The sequence below is a fragment of the Quercus lobata genome, chromosome 9, assembly GCF_001633185.2.
Source record: "Quercus lobata isolate SW786 chromosome 9, ValleyOak3.0 Primary Assembly, whole genome shotgun sequence".
NCBI classification, from domain to species: domain Eukaryota; kingdom Viridiplantae; phylum Streptophyta; class Magnoliopsida; order Fagales; family Fagaceae; genus Quercus; species Quercus lobata.
This window is the reverse complement of record NC_044912.1, coordinates 24254306-24271908: the sequence shown is the minus strand read 5'-3', so window position 1 is coordinate 24271908 and position 17603 is coordinate 24254306. Positions and strand designations below refer to the sequence as shown.

At 36.5% G+C, this 17603-nt stretch overlaps 1 protein-coding gene and 2 long non-coding RNA genes across 5 annotated transcripts; 2 read left to right on the top strand and 1 right to left on the bottom strand.

Annotated features, from left to right (window-relative positions):
• The first annotated feature begins 6404 nt into the window (after positions 1 to 6404).
• Positions 6405 to 7040, top strand: LOC115959684. Its single transcript, XR_004084965.1, has 3 exons — positions 6405 to 6604; positions 6706 to 6786; positions 6869 to 7040. It is a non-coding gene; the product is annotated as an uncharacterized LOC115959684 (long non-coding RNA).
• Positions 7041 to 8311: 1271 nt separating this feature from the next.
• On the bottom strand, positions 8312 to 10000 carry LOC115959078. 2 transcript variants are annotated; one of them, XR_004084756.1, is made up of 4 exons: positions 9753 to 10000; positions 9304 to 9388; positions 8682 to 8743; positions 8312 to 8524 (listed from the first exon to the last, which is right to left on the bottom strand). It is a non-coding gene; the product is annotated as an uncharacterized LOC115959078 (long non-coding RNA). The 2 variants fall into 2 exon arrangements; XR_004084755.1 differs by lacking the exon at positions 9304 to 9388.
• Positions 10001 to 13857: 3857 nt separating this feature from the next.
• Positions 13858 to 17445, top strand: LOC115962288 (ribonuclease 3-like protein 2). Of its 2 annotated transcripts, XM_031081195.1 has the most exons (4): positions 13858 to 14472; positions 15751 to 15903; positions 16033 to 16409; positions 16958 to 17445. In XM_031081195.1, the coding sequence occupies exons 1-4, from the start codon at positions 13972 to 13974 to the stop codon at positions 17130 to 17132; spliced, it is 1206 nt and encodes a 401-aa protein (XP_030937055.1). In that variant the 5' UTR covers positions 13858 to 13971; the 3' UTR covers positions 17133 to 17445. The 2 variants fall into 2 exon arrangements, with proteins under 2 accessions (XP_030937055.1, XP_030937056.1); XM_031081196.1 differs by lacking the exon at positions 15751 to 15903.
• Positions 17446 to 17603: the final 158 nt, after the last annotated feature.

Below are 17603 nucleotides of genomic sequence, written 5' to 3'. Positions count from 1 at the left end.
AAGAAACCTACACCCAAAATGGCAAAATCAATCACCACCAGCAAACTCACAAAACACAGCCACAACCAAAATAAATCACCACCACCACCACCATAGCCAAAATCCACAAAAGCACACTTAAAATCAAACACTACCACCAAACCCACATAGATGGAGAGATAGACAAAAGAGGAGAGAAAAGAGAAAGAAAGAAAAAAGAAAGAACAGAGAGAGAGAGAGAGGTGAAGAAAATAAAATAAAAAAAATAAAAAATAAAAAAAGAAAAGAAAAAGGAAATGAGAGAGAGGAGACATAAGAAAGAAAAAAGAGAGAGTGAAAAGTAAGAAATATTTTTTAATTTGATGATAGAATAAAAAAGAATTATTTATTATCAAACTTAAGCTATAGTTTTATCCCAAAAAAAAGTAAGCTATAGTAGATTGCCACATATAGTAGTTTATTGTAGCTCAATTGTTAAAATATTTAGCAATAGCACCATCAATATTGCTCTAATTTGTTGGGTAGATTGTTAAAAATAACATATTGGCAATTTGAATTTGAATATTGTTTTTAAATGGCATATTTTTAATTCTTCAAATAAATCCAAAACTCAATAAGGGATTAGAGAATGTTAAGCATTTTCTTACTAAATTGGAGTTAAATTTACTTTTCTATTTTTTTCCAATGTGCTTTTTGAAATATTGTTTAGGGTAAATTTCACAAACCTATCCTGAGGTTTGTGATAATACCAATTAGATCCAAAACATTCTAAAACCTACCAATTTAGTCCTCAAAAGACAAATTTGTCCCTAATGGTTTGTTTGGAAGTTTAGAGAGGGAGGAGAGTAGAGGGGAATAGTTATCTTCCACCTTATTTGGATGTTTTTAAAATTAGTAAGAAGAAATTGAGTAATTAGCCCTTACTCTTATTTGGATGTTTTAGAAATTATGATGGAAATTAGAGAAAATGATTTAAATAGACAAATTTACCTCTATTTGAAAATAGACTTACAACATTGGTCTATGATTAATTTGTTAGATTAAATAATTATTTAATCAACATTCTCATTCTATCAAATACTATTAATAAAGGTATAAAACTACTATTAACTATTATAAAACAATTTTTATTATCTAAAAAAAAATTATAATAAAAATAAAAATCCTTCATAAATTTCTTCAATTTCCTCGCATTTCTCACCCATCAAACAAAAAGCTAGCTCTACCTCAGTCTATCATATGACATCCAAAAAGTAAAATTAGAATTCAAAATTTTCTGAGCAACCAAACAAAGACCAAGAGAGAGAGAGAGAGAGATAGAGACTGTGGAGGACGTCGTAAACACGATCGGAGATTTAGAGGAAGGTAGGGGCAGAAATGACAACGTCAGGAGTGATACCATTGCAGCGTACAGACAAGGTGGAGATGAGAGAGAGATCGGCCGGTTTGATCAAGGTGGAGTAGCCCTGGAGCTTGACAAGCTTTCTAGGGCAAACCAAGATGGCTCTGAATTCCAACAAGGTGAACAGTTGGCCGGGTCGGGACCGTGATCTCCACCGTCGTGTCGAAGCACGATGAGTACTCGTCGTTGTTGTCGCTCGCTACGTCGACGGAGACCAGAACCATCAGGATCAGAGTGATGGTCGCAAACGACGTTGTTTGTGTTTGGTGAACCGCCATGACCGATCGCAAATCGAGTGCTTTTTGACTTTTTCTAAATTTGGTGGCATAGCCCCAGAAGAAAGATGTCTCCATTGACGTTGAGGACATCAGTAACAAAGGTAAATAGCATGGCTACATATTAATCTGTTTGGTTACCCAGAAAGTTTGAGCAATAAAATTCAAAAATTTCAAGTTATTAGTTGATTTTTTATTATTTATTTTTTCATTTTCATGGTTTTTCAATAGTTTTTAGTGAAAATGACATGGTTGTTTAGCTTCAGTGTCAGTGAAATAGTGAGATTCAGTTTTTTTTTTCATTCACCTTAAATTTTCTCAGGAAACAAACAAAAATTATTTATATAATCGGTTTGTAATTTTGTTAATTTAGAAAGGGTAAATTGAACTCATTTGGTTAATAATTTATCTACTCTACTCTCTTTTCAAATATCTCCAATTTAGGGGAATTAAAAATAAGGGGGTTAGAGCATTAGAGCATCAGCATTGGAAAGGCTATATGCCAAATGTAAGCTCCTTTTACCATTCAAGCCCAAAACACGCTCAGCAGTTGGAAGGCCATATGGGAAATGCTAATTTTTTTTTTTTTTGGCATATAGCTACAGTATCATCTTAAATGTAAGATGGTACTGTAGCTGAATGGTATAAAAAAAAAAATAAATAAAAATAAATAAATAAAAAAAATTTAATACTCTCTCCTCATTTTTAACCCGGGACTTTCTCTCTCCTCTCTTATTATTTCTCTTCTTTTCTCTCTCTTCCTTCTCTCTTTCTCATTTGCTCTCTGCTCTCTTCAGACCTAAGACCCCGTGGCTTCCTCAACGGTGGAATCGGATGGGTCAGCGTGAGGGCTCCGACGGCTCCGATGGGTTTGAATCGGAGCTCCGATGGCTCCGATAGTGATTCCGACGAGGCATCGGTGGTGGGTTTCTTTGGAGGTGTAGGTTTTGACAACGGTGGAGATTGTGGGTTTTGATGACGGTGGGTCGGTGGGCTGGGTTTGGATCGGCATGAGAGCTCCGATGGGTTTGAATCGGAGCTCCAATGGCTCCGATTGTGATTCCGACGAGGCATCGGTGGTGGGTTTCTTTTGCATGTTTGATTAGGTTTTTTTTTTTTTTTTTTTTTTTTTTTTGGGTTTGAAACTCTTGGATTGTGTTCTGTTTTTGTTTGGTGTGAAGATGAAAGAAAATAAGAGAAGGTTTTGGGTTTTGTTGTTGTTTGCGAACTGTTTGGTTTCCTAGAAAGTTGAGGAAGAACAGAGAGAATAAAACTTATGAATCTTGATTCTTAATCTTTTTTGTCGTGGTTTTTCAAGAATGAAACAGTTTGTTTCAAAGGAGTGATTACCTGTGTTTGTGTGTGTGGTGATGGGTTTGGATAGGTGTATCATAGGTCTCTGTGTTGAAACCAGTGCTAGTCTGCTAGAGGTTGAGGGAGAAAGAGAGGAAAATGAATAGAAAAAGAGAAATAGTAAAAAAGAATAAAATAGAATATTTAAATAAAATGGAGGAAAAAATAGAATTTTGGGATGTTAGGTGTATTGTAAAATTGTATAGTATAATTGATAAAGTAGTTTTTTGGGATAGTAAAATAAGATGAGATAGCAAAACCGGCTGTGAATGCTCTTAGCATCAGGAGATGCTAATGCCATATCTAAGAGCATTTTAGCATGAATGCACCAAATAACCACTGCATCAGGAAATGTCAAAAGGGAGTATTGCAAAAATATTTAGAATTGTGTTACAATACAATTCTAAAGGTAGAATTGTACTGTAGCACAATTCTAAAATTTATAATATTTGTTTATTCCCCATTTTCTGACTCTCTCTCTCACTTTGTTTCTCTTCTCATTCCTCTCTCCACAACGGCGTCTCTTTCTCATCACATCTCTCTCTCACGGTGGGCTATTCTAGCGTGGGTCGTGGGTCCGGCGTGGAGGTGAGACTGGGAAGTCAGATCGGCGTGGTATGGTGGCGATTTCTGGGTACGTTTTCTGGGTTCATGGGTATGCGGCGGCGTGGTATGGTGGTTTGCGGCGGCGTGTTCATGGGTTTTCGGTGTGGTTTGCAGCAGCAAGATCGGTTTGTAACTGGGTTTGTGTAAATTTTGACTTGATTTTTTTTTGTGGGTCATCTTTTGGATTCGGAATTTGCTATTGGTTTGATTTGATTTTGGGATGGATTTTTTTTGTGGGTTCATGGTGGTGGTGGAAGGGGGTGGGGTTTTTATTATGGGTCATATGTGGCTTCATGGTGGTGAAGGTGGGGGGTTGTCGTGGTGATGGTGGTGGCCATGGGTTTCGGGGCTGAGGTTTCTGGGGTTGCCGTGGGGTGGTGGCATGGCCATGGGTTTCGGTTTGGGTATGTTCTTCGTCGTGGTGGTGGTGGTGGCGTTGGCAGCAGGTGGTTGAGGTGATTTGGGTTTTGGATATATTATTTTATTACGTAAAAATATTACTTTAATGTGTTGTATTGTAAAATAAAATTTCGGGATGTTGGAGGTATTGTAAAATGGTATGGTATAAGTAATAAAATGACTTTTTGAGATGGTAAAATAGAATAAGATAGAATTCTCTGATGCTGATGCTCTTAGAGGTAGTTGAAACCCTTCTCCTCATTCCTTAAAAAACTTCTAAACTCTCTCTCCCTTTACTCTACCCTCCCTTCTTTTTTTAAGGCGAAACTACAATATTGGTCCCTCAAGTTTACCCTGTGTGAGCAATTGGTCCCTCAAGTTTTAACTGAGCACAATTGGTCCCTCAAGTTTATAAAATGCGTTGTTTCAGTCCTTTTACTAACTGCCGTTAGTGATGATACTTACGTGGCTAACGGAAAAATGACTTAGCATTTTTTTAAATGACATGGCATTTTTTAAATTAAAAAATTACAATAACTAATTTCCATGTAAGATTTTAGTGACCCAGTTGAAATCAAATTGTAAATTAGAACCCGGTTACAAAGTAAACCCTTTTTTTTTTAGTCTAATTTTGGTTTAACACAAACGCATGACGGCGCCAGGCAGAGAAAGGGGAAGAAGAGATTGACGCTAGCCTATGCGACGTCGCCTCCCTCTGACCTGTCACCGGTGGAGACCCAAGCCATAGCCACCACCGGCGATAGCCAAGCCTTAGTCACCACCGGCGATAGCCCAAGCCTTAGTCACCGCCGGCGAAAGCCAGTGAGCCGTGTCTCTTCTTCCCTCGCACAACCATTGACCCGCCTCCCTCCTCCCATCTTAGGTATTACACTCTTTCCTATGGTATCTCACCTCAATTTAGGTTCATGTATGATTTAGATCCAAAGTTTTTGGGATAATTTGCATCATAGTTTGGTGACCATAAGATTCGGACTTGGTGAATTTAACAACAACGTTGTCAGTGCTCCAATAGATTTAGATGGATTAAAGTCAAAACAAATGCTCAAGGATTGTTTGTTTTTACTTGTTTCATTACTGGTTTTAAAAGTCCTCTTATGTTTCTTTTCTTTTAGTAAGTGTTTATTTCATTTTCAAAATTTTTATGTTATTTTTTTATTTTTTTATCTTGGTTTCACTGCGTGAGGCCTATTCCTTAAGTTATCTCTGGCACTGTTTCTTTGAGTCAAGAGTTGAATGAACCTGTGCTTTCATTCCGTAAGTCTTCTGTCTTCAGCTGAAAGTTTTCGAAGGCCTCAAACACTGCTTCCACCTGTATGTAACATTTGCATATAATTCATGGTCATAGAGAAATATCCTAACCATGTAGTGGTGGACCCTTTGTGTCTATTAGTGAGTTAATACTGCACAAGGAGAAGGACCACATATTGTTTATTGTTTAAATTTTGTTTATTGTTTAAAAATAATAATTCAGCCCTTTACAATGTCACTTTTTAACAGTAAATTCCTTGCTCTTTTTGTAGGAATGGATGACTTTGACTTCACAATCGCTCTTTACTATTGGGGGAAGATTAGGAATAATCCATATAGATACGAAAGAGGGGAGGTAAAGATATACGAAGACAATAATTCCGATGAAATGTCACTTGTCGAGATATGGAATAAGGCCAAAAATTTTGGGTATGGTGAAAATGATGTATTTATGTACAGAGTGCCTACTATGCCATTTGCAGGTGGTTTAAAACCTTTGGAGAATGATGTTGATGTAATGAACATGGTGAAGTTTATTAGAGGTTATAATGAAGTGGAAGTGTATGTTATATTCTTAGATGATTATGAGAATGATATTGGTAATAAGGGAGGTGGTGATAACGAGGATAATTTTAATGAGGGAGACAAAGTAGATGGGGCTGTTAGTGAAGAGGATAGTGCTCATAGGGTTCATTTTTGGATGCAGTGAAAGTGATGATGATGATATGTTTGCACAGTATATTAGCAGTGATGAAATAGCCTCCAAAGTAAAAGGCTTACCTGATGAAACCTTGTGTCTTAGAAAAGAAAAGCAGGTGAAACTCAAAGAGGGGAGAAAGGGAAAGGCTAGTGCATGTGGGGTTAGTCCTAGTAGGGTTGAAGGTAGTGGGGTTGATCCTAATGGTGTTGGCCAAAGTGAGGCTGGTGCAAGTGCTGTTGGTCCTACTAGGATTGATGCAAGAGGTGTTGATCCTACATGGGTTGATGTAAGTGGGGTTAATCCTAGTGCAAGTGCGCTTGTTGCATTTGGAGCTGATAAGGATGAAGATAAGTGGGAGTCAGAGACGTCTGCAAGTCTGGTTAGTTCATCTGATGATGAAACTAGGCGTATATATCCTCAATACCATCCACCAGAATCCTTCTCTGAGGTGCACTTTGAACTTGAGATGCAGTTTGCTACCAAAAAGGATTTCATGGATGCTATCAAACTCTACTCTATTTTCAAAGGGGTTCAAGCCATATAGAACCTACTAATGGGACAGCACCTCCATCACAACCAAGCCATGGAGCATATGCAAGCCAGCATAGTCAAAAAATACCTGTGAGTGATTGCAAGTACATATTTATATTTGTTAGTCTCATATGAAAAAAATCACAAATTTATAGTTAATGTGCTGAAATGAAGCTATAATGCATTTTCAGGTTAGGAAAAGAAATGTCACAACACAAAGTCAGCCAACACCCCAATGTGAAGGAGTCCATCAAAGTCAACCAGTATCTCAGGTTATTATTATTACATTTATATGTTACAACAAAATTGTCTATGTTGTTTCTTTATGGTAAATATCATTGTGCACCTTATCAGGTTGGACCCAACGAAGTTACCAGAAGTTACAGTTTTGGAGTATCAGTAGAGACAATGGCTGCTGCAAGTGAGACATCCAGAAGAATTACAAAATTTTATAAGAATGCACAACTGCAAAAGTGAACAGCGAATGATATTTGTTGTGGTTAAATGTGCAGAAGTGAAGGTGCTTGTGGAGATAAATTTGTATTTTGAAGTGGATGGAACTCTTAGATATTTTTTTGTTATTATTTGAAATAGTTCAAGGATTACTACTATTTGGAACAATTTAAAGTATAGGTTATTTAATGTTACGATTTTGAACATGTTAATTGGTGCAATTTAATATGATGTTTATTAGAAACCTTGTCAAATTATGCAATCAGCTAGTCTTTCATTTAAAATTGATCAATTGTTTAGAGATATTGTTATGCCCTAGAATGGTTTAATTTGCAAGACTCTTGAATGGAAGAGCAAATTCAATATGGAAGAGCATATTGTACAAAACTGTGGCAATCAAATTTCAAATATACCCAACCCAATTTGGTACAAAACTACAGTGAAATCACTGTTGTCTTGACTAAGATTTATACTTTGATGGTCTCATATTTCAAAGAAGGCAGGAGTTTTTATTGAACTTTGCTTTAATCAACAAATTTGGGGTTTTACACGTTGTACCTCTATTTTAGAGTTTCACAATTCTCTTAGTTTTATTGTGTAATTTTTCTTAATCCTGTGTTCATCATTATGAACATAACGTGTTTTTATTTCAATAAAGCAATTCTACTTGCAAAAATAAAATACAATAAGCAGATTAAATTCAATTAATGAAATGAACAAAAGAGGGGGGAGGGGGTAGCAGAGAAAAGGTTAAAAAAAAGTTGTATAAGCCATGGATTCTGCATTTGTCAGTAGGAGAAGTCCGTGAGTTCCTTTTTCAAGTACTTGAAAATGAAGAAGATGGCATAATGAAACATGGAGCACCATCACAAACTAATCAACATTTAGCTTCACAAGGGATTCACTCATCAAAGTTCTGCTTAGATCTTGTTGGTTCCACGCTAGCATCATGTCAGCTTTTTGATGCTGTAGTTAGCATGTGTGTCCCAGTAATAGTTAGTGGCAAAAATATAGAATTTCCTTTTGAAAATTTCATGGACTATAGAAAAATTGCAATATCTGTAGATTCCACCTCTGCTGTAAAGCAGGGATTTTTAGTTACAATGTTGAAAAATGTCACCATAGAAAGGATTCTTGAATACCAGAGAGAGATGAAATTGGTAAGTTTAATTTGCATAATTTTCTGAAATTTTCGTTGTGATAAGGGTACTAAATATTTTTATCATCTCTAATTTTCCATAAAAAGTGAGTGAAATTACAAATATCAAGCAATCCATTTACACATCACTTTTGAGTTCAGAGATACATATATAAAAACAAATGAAATTATATAATAATCCATATCTCTAGTTAAAAATCTTCTACCTTACATGAAAATTTTCCAGTCTCTTAACTACACAAAAGCTAATACATATAAAAAACACATAGGTTTCTAAAATAGAATACCAAACTTCAAAATCCTTCAAAGCTTTTGATACCCAGGAAACACCTCCCTTTGGTCTTTGTTGATACTTCCACTTTAGTTACGGTTCTTACACTTCTCCATGGTCCTTGGAGCTGCAATTAAAGCATATTTCGTAGATCATTTTGAATGTACATTTTTACAACAGAGACAAAAATCGACAATTACACTGACAACAAGTCCATGATGTTCAATCACACTATATATTAAGCTGACAAATTATCACTCTGAATATATTATAATAACACATACCTAGCCCAATTGCCTCTGAGCCCTTCATGATCCTAAGCCTCCTACCGGAGTCGGTGAACATTCTATGACAACAATCAGAAATAAACAATAAGGGAATATATTTATGGTTGGAAATGACAAATCTTCAATAATCCAATGTAAGATATCATATCAGAACATCTAGATCAAGTTGGCAATATCTAAATTAAAGTAGAGAATTCAATGCCAAACCTGTGTTAACATTCACAACTGGTAACATTTGGATAATCATACACAAATAACAAATTTACAATTTTTAACACAAATAACAAATTTAAAGGCACTGCTTTTAAATATTAATCCTTCATGAATTGGTTAGACTAATAATTCATGAACGGTTTTTTCTTTAGAGGACATGATATTACTTGCCCATTGTGAGAATTTACAGCTTGACTTTTTCAGGATTATGACAGTGATAAGGTATTCTCAATCCAAGATGATCACATCAGCCACTAATTGCCTACATTTTACCAAGATATGATAGTAAGGGTGTACTCAGAAGCCTGAATTGGTTTGTGGAAAATAAAGACATTGATTTTGCTAAGTCATTTATATGGTTAGGATATTTCTCTATGACCATGAATTATATGCAAATGTTACATACAGGTGGAAGCAGTGTTTGAGGCCTTCGAAAACTTTCAGCTGAAGACAGAAGACTTACGGAATGAAAGCACAGGTTCATTCAACTCCTGACTCAAAGAAACAGTGCCAGAGATAACATAAGGAATAGGCCTCACGCAGTGAAACCAAGATAAAAAAATAAAAAAATAACATAAAAATTTTGAAAATGAAATAAACACTTACTAAAAGAAAAGAAACATAAGAGGACTTTTACAACCAGTAGTGAAACAAGTAAAAACAAACAATCCTTGAGCATTTGTTTTGACTTTAATCCATCTAAATCTATTGGAGCACTAACAACGCTGTTGTTAAATTCACCAAGTCCGAATCTTATGGTCACCAAACTATGATGCAAATTATCCCAAAAACTTTGGATCTAAATCATACATGAACCTAAATTGAGGTGAGATACCATAGGAAAGAGTGTAATACCTGAGATGGGAGGAGGGAGGCGGGTCAATGGTTGTGCGAGGGAAGAAGAGACACGGCTCATTGGCTTTCGCCGGCGGTGACTAAGGCTTGGGCTATCGCCGGTGGTGACTAAGGCTTGGCTATCGCCGGTGGTGGCTACGGCTTGGGTCTACACCGGTGACAGGTCAGAGGGAGGCGGCGTCGCATAGGCTAGCGTCAATCTCTTCTTCCCCTTTCTCTGCCTGGCGCCGTCGTGCGTTTGTGTTAAACCAAAATTAGACTAAAAAAAAAAAGGGTTTACTTTGTAACCGGGTTCTAATTTACAATTTGATTTCAACTGGGTCACTAAAATCTTACATGGAAATTAGTTATTGTAATTTTTTAATTTAAAAAATGTCATGTCATTTAAAAAAATGCTAAGTCATTTTTCCGTTAGTCACGTAAGCATCATCACTAACGGCAGTTTATAAACTTGAGGGACCAATTGTGCTCAGTTAAAACTTGAGGGACCAATTGCGCACACAGGGTAAACTTGAGGGTAAACTTGAGGGACCAATATTGTAGTTTCGCCTTTTTTTAACTTCCAAATAAGGGCAAAATTTGCCAAACAGTATGATTCTAAAAAAAATTTAGGTGGATGGCATGCATTAAAAGTTTATTAGTTAATTGGACTATTTTTTGGAAATCAAGTATAACAAAATCGACTTCAAGCCAAAATCATCAAAATCGAGTCTAATATACTCAACTTCCTACCAAAAACTAGCTCTGAGATAGATAAAAAGGAAGTCGAGTATAATAAACTCAATTTTGGCTGGAAGTCGATTTTGTTGTACTCGATTTTCAAAAAACAGTCCAACTAATTAATAAACTCTGAATGCCATGTCGTCTGAATAAAATTTTCCCAATATTATATTGTTTGGCAAATTTTGCCTCCAAACAGGCCATTACTTTCTTTTTGTTTCTCTAATCTGTCTCCGTTCCTCTCCCCTTCTCTCTTCTCTCTCACTCTCTCTCTCTCTCTCAAAACCCACCGCCCAACAAACCCATATCACCCAGAGCCACTAGAAAAGCCACTGACCACCACACTCATATCACCCGCACCCACTGCTGCCTAGAAAACCCATTGCCTAGCAAACCCATAACACCCAAAGTTTATTTTAATCCACTTGCCTACCCAACATATTTCACAGCGACAACGGCGGCGACGACACCAACAGCTGCTCGTTTTCCGGTCCCGTCGCCGTGAGATCCGCTTTCGTGTCCGAAACCTCACCGACTCTATCGTCGACATGCGTCTCGGCGAGCTGGCACTGCGGACCAACAAGTCGGTGAAGTCCAGTTCATCGTCGAAGGGAGGACTTTTTAGATCTCTCTCATGCTTTCAGTGACTTCTCTGCTTGTAGCAGCGACATCTCCGGCGAGCTACAGAGGCTCGCGAGCTTGCCGCCGTCGGCGTCGGAGGACAGCAACGGCCAGTCGAGCGAGGTTCACCCTAAGCCTTGCATGGGGTTTTCGCAGAGAGAGAATTTATCTACTGAGATAATCGAGAGCATTTCGCCTGAGGATCTTCAGCCGACAGTGAAGATCTGCATAGAGTGGGTGTGGGTGATATGAGTGTGGTGGTCAGTGGCTTTTCTAGTGGCTCTGGGTGATAAGGGTTTGTTGGGCGGTGGGTTTTGAGAGAGAGATCTGAGAGAGAGAGAAAGAGAAGAGAGAAGGGGAGAGGAACGGAGACAGATTATAGAAAGAGAGAAAGTTAGGGATAAAATTTTTTTTGAGTACTAAACGGGTAGGTTTGAGAATGTTTTGGATCTGGTTGGTATTATTGAGTAGGATTGGAGAATTTAGCCTATTGTTTATAATAAACTCCTTATCTTTTTTTTTCTATCCCATTTAAATACTGTGTCTTTAATCTTTCTTTCTTTGTTTTTTGTTTTTTTGATATTTCTTTATTAATTCCTAATAGTTATCATATTTTTAAAGATAAACATTTTATTGATAATATTTTCATAACAAATTAGAAATAGTTGTTATTGGTTTAAATTTAAATCTATTGTTGAAATTAATTTTTTACTCTAACAATAATAACTATTAACAATAAATCATTGTAAAAAAATGATAGACAAAACATTCCTTATTTTTAAAACCATAGACATGTTTCCCTTTCAAATTTTACAATAGCTAATATTTTTCAAATACCCTAGCAGTCATATTTCCTGCAATCATAATTTTCAAACGTCCAAAATTTGTACGACAGTCATATTACAAAACTGCGAAAGAAAGAATTGTACTAGATTGTAAAGAGCATCCTCAGAGCATTAGCATTGAAAAATGCTAATGCCATATCTAAGTCCTTTTTAGCATTTTATAGCTCAAAATGTACTGCATCAAAGGATGCTAAACATAGATATTGTAAAAAATTTTACAATAGTGCTACAGTACAATTCTATCTTTAGAATTGTACTGTAGCACAATTGTAAAAAAAAAAAATATATATATATATATATATTTTAATCAACCCCGCATTTCTCTCTCCTCCCATAATTTCTGTTATCTTCTCTCTTTTCATTCTCTCTTTCTCATTTGCTCTCTCCGCTCTCTTCATTCTCTCTTTCTCATCTGCTCTTTCCTCTTTCAAACCCAAACATCATCCATCTCTTTCTCATCTGCTTTTTTTTTTTTTTTTGGCTGTGACCGGTGCTTAAAGGAAGTGGTGGGTTTCAAATCCAAATATCATCCATCTCTTTCTCATCTGCTTTTTTTTTTTTGGCTATGACCGGTGCTTTAAAGGAAGTGGTGGGTATGGCTGAGGTGAGTTGTGGGTCACGGAGATCGGAGTGGGCTGAAGTGGGTATTTGGCTGTGACCGGTGTTTTTGGTTGTGGTTTTTGGTTGTGGTTGTGGTTTTGGTTGTTTTTGCCGTGGGTTCGGTGTTTTTGGTTGTGGTTGTGGTTTTTGTGCTTAAAGGGGTTGTGGGTCGTGGTTGGGTCAGGGGTTTGGGTCGTGGTTGGGTTGTGGGTCCGGTGTTTGGGTTGTGGGTGACGGCGTGGGTGTGGTGGTTGTGGTTTTTGGTTGTGACCGGTGTTTTTGGTTGTTTTTGGCTTGGGTCCGGTGTTTTTGGTTGTGGTTTTTTGAATGGGTTTGCTCCGATGGGTTTCAAATAGGCTGGGTTTCAAATCGGCGGTGTGGTTTCTGATCAGTGGCTTGGGTGGTGGGTGTGGTGGCCGTTGTTGGCTCTGGTTTGATGGTTTGTGTGTGTGGCTCTATTGATGGGTCTATGTGTGTGGTTCTGTGAGATGAACCGGTGCTAGAGGTTGAGGGAGGTTGAGGAAAAAAAAAAAACGGTTGGAAAGCCTAGGAAAGTGGAACTGAAAAAAAGTATTTGTTAAAAAGAAATAATAAAGAAAGATTAAATAATAATATTTTAATAAGAATAGAGTTTTAGGATGTGAGAGGTATTGTAAAATTGGATGGTATAAGTAATAAAGTGGTTTTTTGAGATGGTATAATAGTATAGCATAGCATAGCATTTTTCAATGTTAGTGCTCTTAATGATACTGGGCAACTCCATAAAAAGGGTAATATGCTAAATTTTAGCATCAAAACACCAAAATAAAAACTCCATCAAAACTTTTAAATTGTAAAATTTTTGACATACTTGCACAGTGAGCTTGTATCTTGTATTAATACAAGCTCACTGTAGCCTGAATTGTAAAAAAAAAAAATTTTTTATTCTTATATTGGTGAGATGGTTGGCGGTTGTTTGTATTAAGTTGTTTTATTATTATTTTAATGAATAGTTTATATTATTTAAATAAAATGATAAAATATATAAAAATTTTGATGTTTGTTGTATTTTAAAGTGAGATGATATAATAAATAAAGTAGATTTTTGAAGCGTTAAATACTAAAAATTTTAGTATTCTTAAAAAGGATGCTCAACGAAAGAAAGAATTTTACCGAGCGACAACTATGATCTTGGGATCATGTCCTGTGTTCTGACATCCTTGACCAAACCAAACCCCAAACCTGAGCAAATTATTTAAAAAAATCACCACCTCACGCAACAAAACGCGCGTCTATATCACGCGCTTTAATCCTATAAAACTTTCCATACCTCAGCTAGGACTCCTGAAATTCTACGAAGTAGAAACTATAGACATATATTTACAGATACAGAGAGTCCTTTTTCCATATAAAAGTAAAAACCTCTTCACTCCCAAAGCCCAAAAAGCCAAATAATGATGAATGCAATGGATTTGGATCCTCAGCTTGGTATCTCCACACACTGGTGCACCGATCTCTACAATCTCCCTATGCCCGCCTCACCTTTCCTCTACACAATCCACACCACCACCTCACTCTCCTCCTCCTCCTCCTCCTCACCACCGCCGTCCACATCCGGTGGTGCTGCTGATGACATGGCATCTTCGATAAGAGCCGTGGAAGAAATCCTCTCCTACAGGTTCAATGACAAGTCGCTACTAAAAGAAGCACTCACTCACTCCTCTTATAACAACGGCGAGTCGTTCAAGTCCTACCAGCGCCTCGAGTTTGTCGGCGACGCCGTGCTCGGGCTCGCTCTCAGCAATTACGTCTTCTTGGCTTACCCTAACCTCGAGCCTGGACAGCTCTCGTCTCTACGCGCCGCCAATATCAGCACCGAGAAACTCGCCCGCGTCGCCGTCCGCCACGGCCTCCACCGCTTTATCAGACACCATGCCGCCCCTCTTCATGATAAGGTCAAAACCAAAGCTACCAACTTTTCTTTGTTTTTTTTTCTTTTTCTTTTTATAGTTTATTTCTTTATTAGTTTGTTTATATTATCTTTTATTTTTTTTATTAGGATTAATTATTTTTCGTACGTTATTATGAATTTATTGTCTACTGCAAATGCAATGGTTAAATTTATTGGTTAATGCTACAGATTTTACTTTAACTGAAATAAATAAATAAAAGGCTAGAGAGAGAGAGAGAGAGAGAGAGAGAGAGAGAAATTTTGTGTATGTGTATGTATGTGCCAATCACAACAAGCCACATCAGCAGACCTTTCATATGTTTAAATTTTATTGAAAAAATATATATATACAATTTTTGTGGGAGAAGGAAGTGCAACTTGAGCTAGAGGTCATTGGCTTAAAAAAATTAAAAAAGAGAAATACTATCGAGTGCCTTTAAGGCACTAGTTAAGAATTCAATTAAAGAAAGTTTTTAATTAGATTCTTAACCATTGCCCTAAGACTTAAAAAAATTTAAAAATGGAAATGCTAACGAGTGCCCTTAAGGCACTAATTAAGAATTCAATTAAAGAAAGTCTTTAACTAGATTCTTAATCATTGCCCTAAGAGCACTCATTAACATGACCCATTTAAAAATACCAGTCTCCCCTTTCAATTTATTCACATGTCATTTAAGTTGCATAGTGTTTAAAAAGTGGCACATTGAAAGATTGAGGCATTGTAGAGTAAATTTATGAGCAAAATGATGGAATTACACCATCAATACTTTAAAAAAAAAATTAGGATGGAATTGCAGTTTTTTGTATGTGAAGTGTTATTTAATAAACTATACATATTCGATTAAACAATTTTCTAGATGTGGGAGAGGATGCTTGTGTTTGTAAACTTCTTGTCTTTGTTATCACTTGAAATTTTAGGTTTTGAGTAATGAGTTTTTAGTGAGCTTTTTTTTATGGCGGAATTTGTCTTAAGCAAAGTTTTTTTTTTCTTTTTTTGGGGAATGCTGACAGATATTGTCTCTTATTCGTTTGGTGTAAATAACTAAATGTTTTATGACTATGACAGTGGATGCTTATATTTTTCTAATAAAAAAGCAATGAATTGAAGGCACCCTTTGAATGTGAATAAATAGTGTGTACAACTTTTTAAGAGTTTATAAGTGAATTTTCTGATGAGGATCCGTATTTTTTGGATTTATTTTTGGTTAAAATTTGTTTAGAATTTGAGCGAAGATTGGTTCTTGATTTTTTCTATGCAAATGGTTTTGTGTTATTTCTATAGATTAAAGAATTTGCTGATGCAGTCAGTCTGGAGGACGATACAGTTGTATATGGCGGATTAGTAAAAGCCCCAAAGATTCTTGCTGACATTGTAGAGTCTGTGGCAGCAGCTATATATGTTGATCTCAATCTCGACCTGCAACAATTATGGGTCGTGTGTATTTAACTCATCTTTTCTTATTTGGCAGAAATGATTTGTCTTTTTTATTTTCTTGTTTTGGACTTTTAGTGTCTATCTCTATGTTGATATAGAGTTCATCTTTGGTTGTTTTTATATTTGAAGATTTTTAGGGCTCTCTTGGAACCTATCGTCACACTTGAAGACTTGCAAAAACAACCACAGCCTGTCACGATGTTGTTTGAGTTGTGTCAGAAGCAAGGGAAGCAAGTTGACATTAAGTATTGGAAGAATGGGGAAAAGAATATTGCGACTGTATATGTTGATGGTAAATTTATTGCCTCAGGTTCTTCTGAGAAGAAGGAAATTGCAAAGCTTAATGCAGCAAAGCAAGCTTTGCTCAAGTTATCGAAATCTATGCCCACTAACTTCGGGAGGTTAGATTTTTCTTTTGGGCTCAATAAGTCATTTGAGATTGATGGAGCGAAGCAGAAGTTACATGAGCTTTGTGGCAAGAAAAAATGGCCTAAGCCTATTTACAGGTATGAGCTTCTTTATTATGAGCAGTGAAGCAATAGAGAGTATATGTGTGTGTGGGTTCTGAATTATTTGATGATGAGCCTGTTAGTTTTGTGAGTGAACCGCAATTGAGCCTTCTGGATTCTCTCTCCCCCTTCTTCCCTCCTCTCTCTACCATAGTTTGTGATTTAGAATTTCATAAGGATGGCATGGAATGTTTTGAAGAGCTAGATTACTGGGTTCGCAATGACTGGAACCAGGAATACTGATCTCTATGGCATGTCAAATGAACATAAACTATTAGGCTTTGTAGTTTGTTCTATTGGCTTGTGGGCACTCATTTGTTGCAGTTTTTAATCTTGCAATGAAATGCTTCTTCTTTTTTCTTTTTTCTTTTTAATTTTTTCTTTTTTAACTCCTCCATGTGTGTACAGTCAAACCACCACCTATGTTGGATATAAAATTTTCATGCCTTTCTTCTTCTCGAGTATTCACTGTTTTTTCAAATTCTCACTTTCATATCTATATCGTAAGATATTGAATCTAAATGTACTCTTGCTATAACTTGCAGCCTTGAGAAGGATGAGGGTCCACCACACGACAAGAAATATGTTTCATCAGTTCAAATACCAACAGTAGATGGTGTGTTATATATTGAGGGAGATGAAAAGTCCAGAGTAAAGGAAGCACAAAATTCTGCAGCTTCCTGGATTATCCGTGCCTTACAAGAATCTAATTATCTATGATAGTATGATGGTGCTCCTTTTTTAGAATAATATCAATGAAGAACAGTTAGAATGGTTAGATTTAGTTTGGAAGAATATCAGTGAAGAACAGTAAGAATGGTTTGGTTAATGGCTACAGCTAAAATACGTGGAATACTTTATGGTCTTGCAAGTAGACCCATGTGATGTAGGGTTTAAATGAATTATGTTCACTTGATTACTTGGGCATGATTGGTTTGTGCCAGTAGATTTTTAACTAAAATGTACCTATTTAACAATTTAACAATTAACATTAACATTTACCGTATAAAGTGAAAGTTCCGTATGTGTCAGCCACTCGTTGTATGCAACCCAGTTGATTGCTTGCTGTGTCTTATTGCTAAAGCTGCTTGTATTCTTTATGTATCACCCAATCTCATTGTTCCCTATACTGATTAAGGAAGGTACTTTATATGCATCATATGAGCCTTGTATACTTAAAACACAGTTATA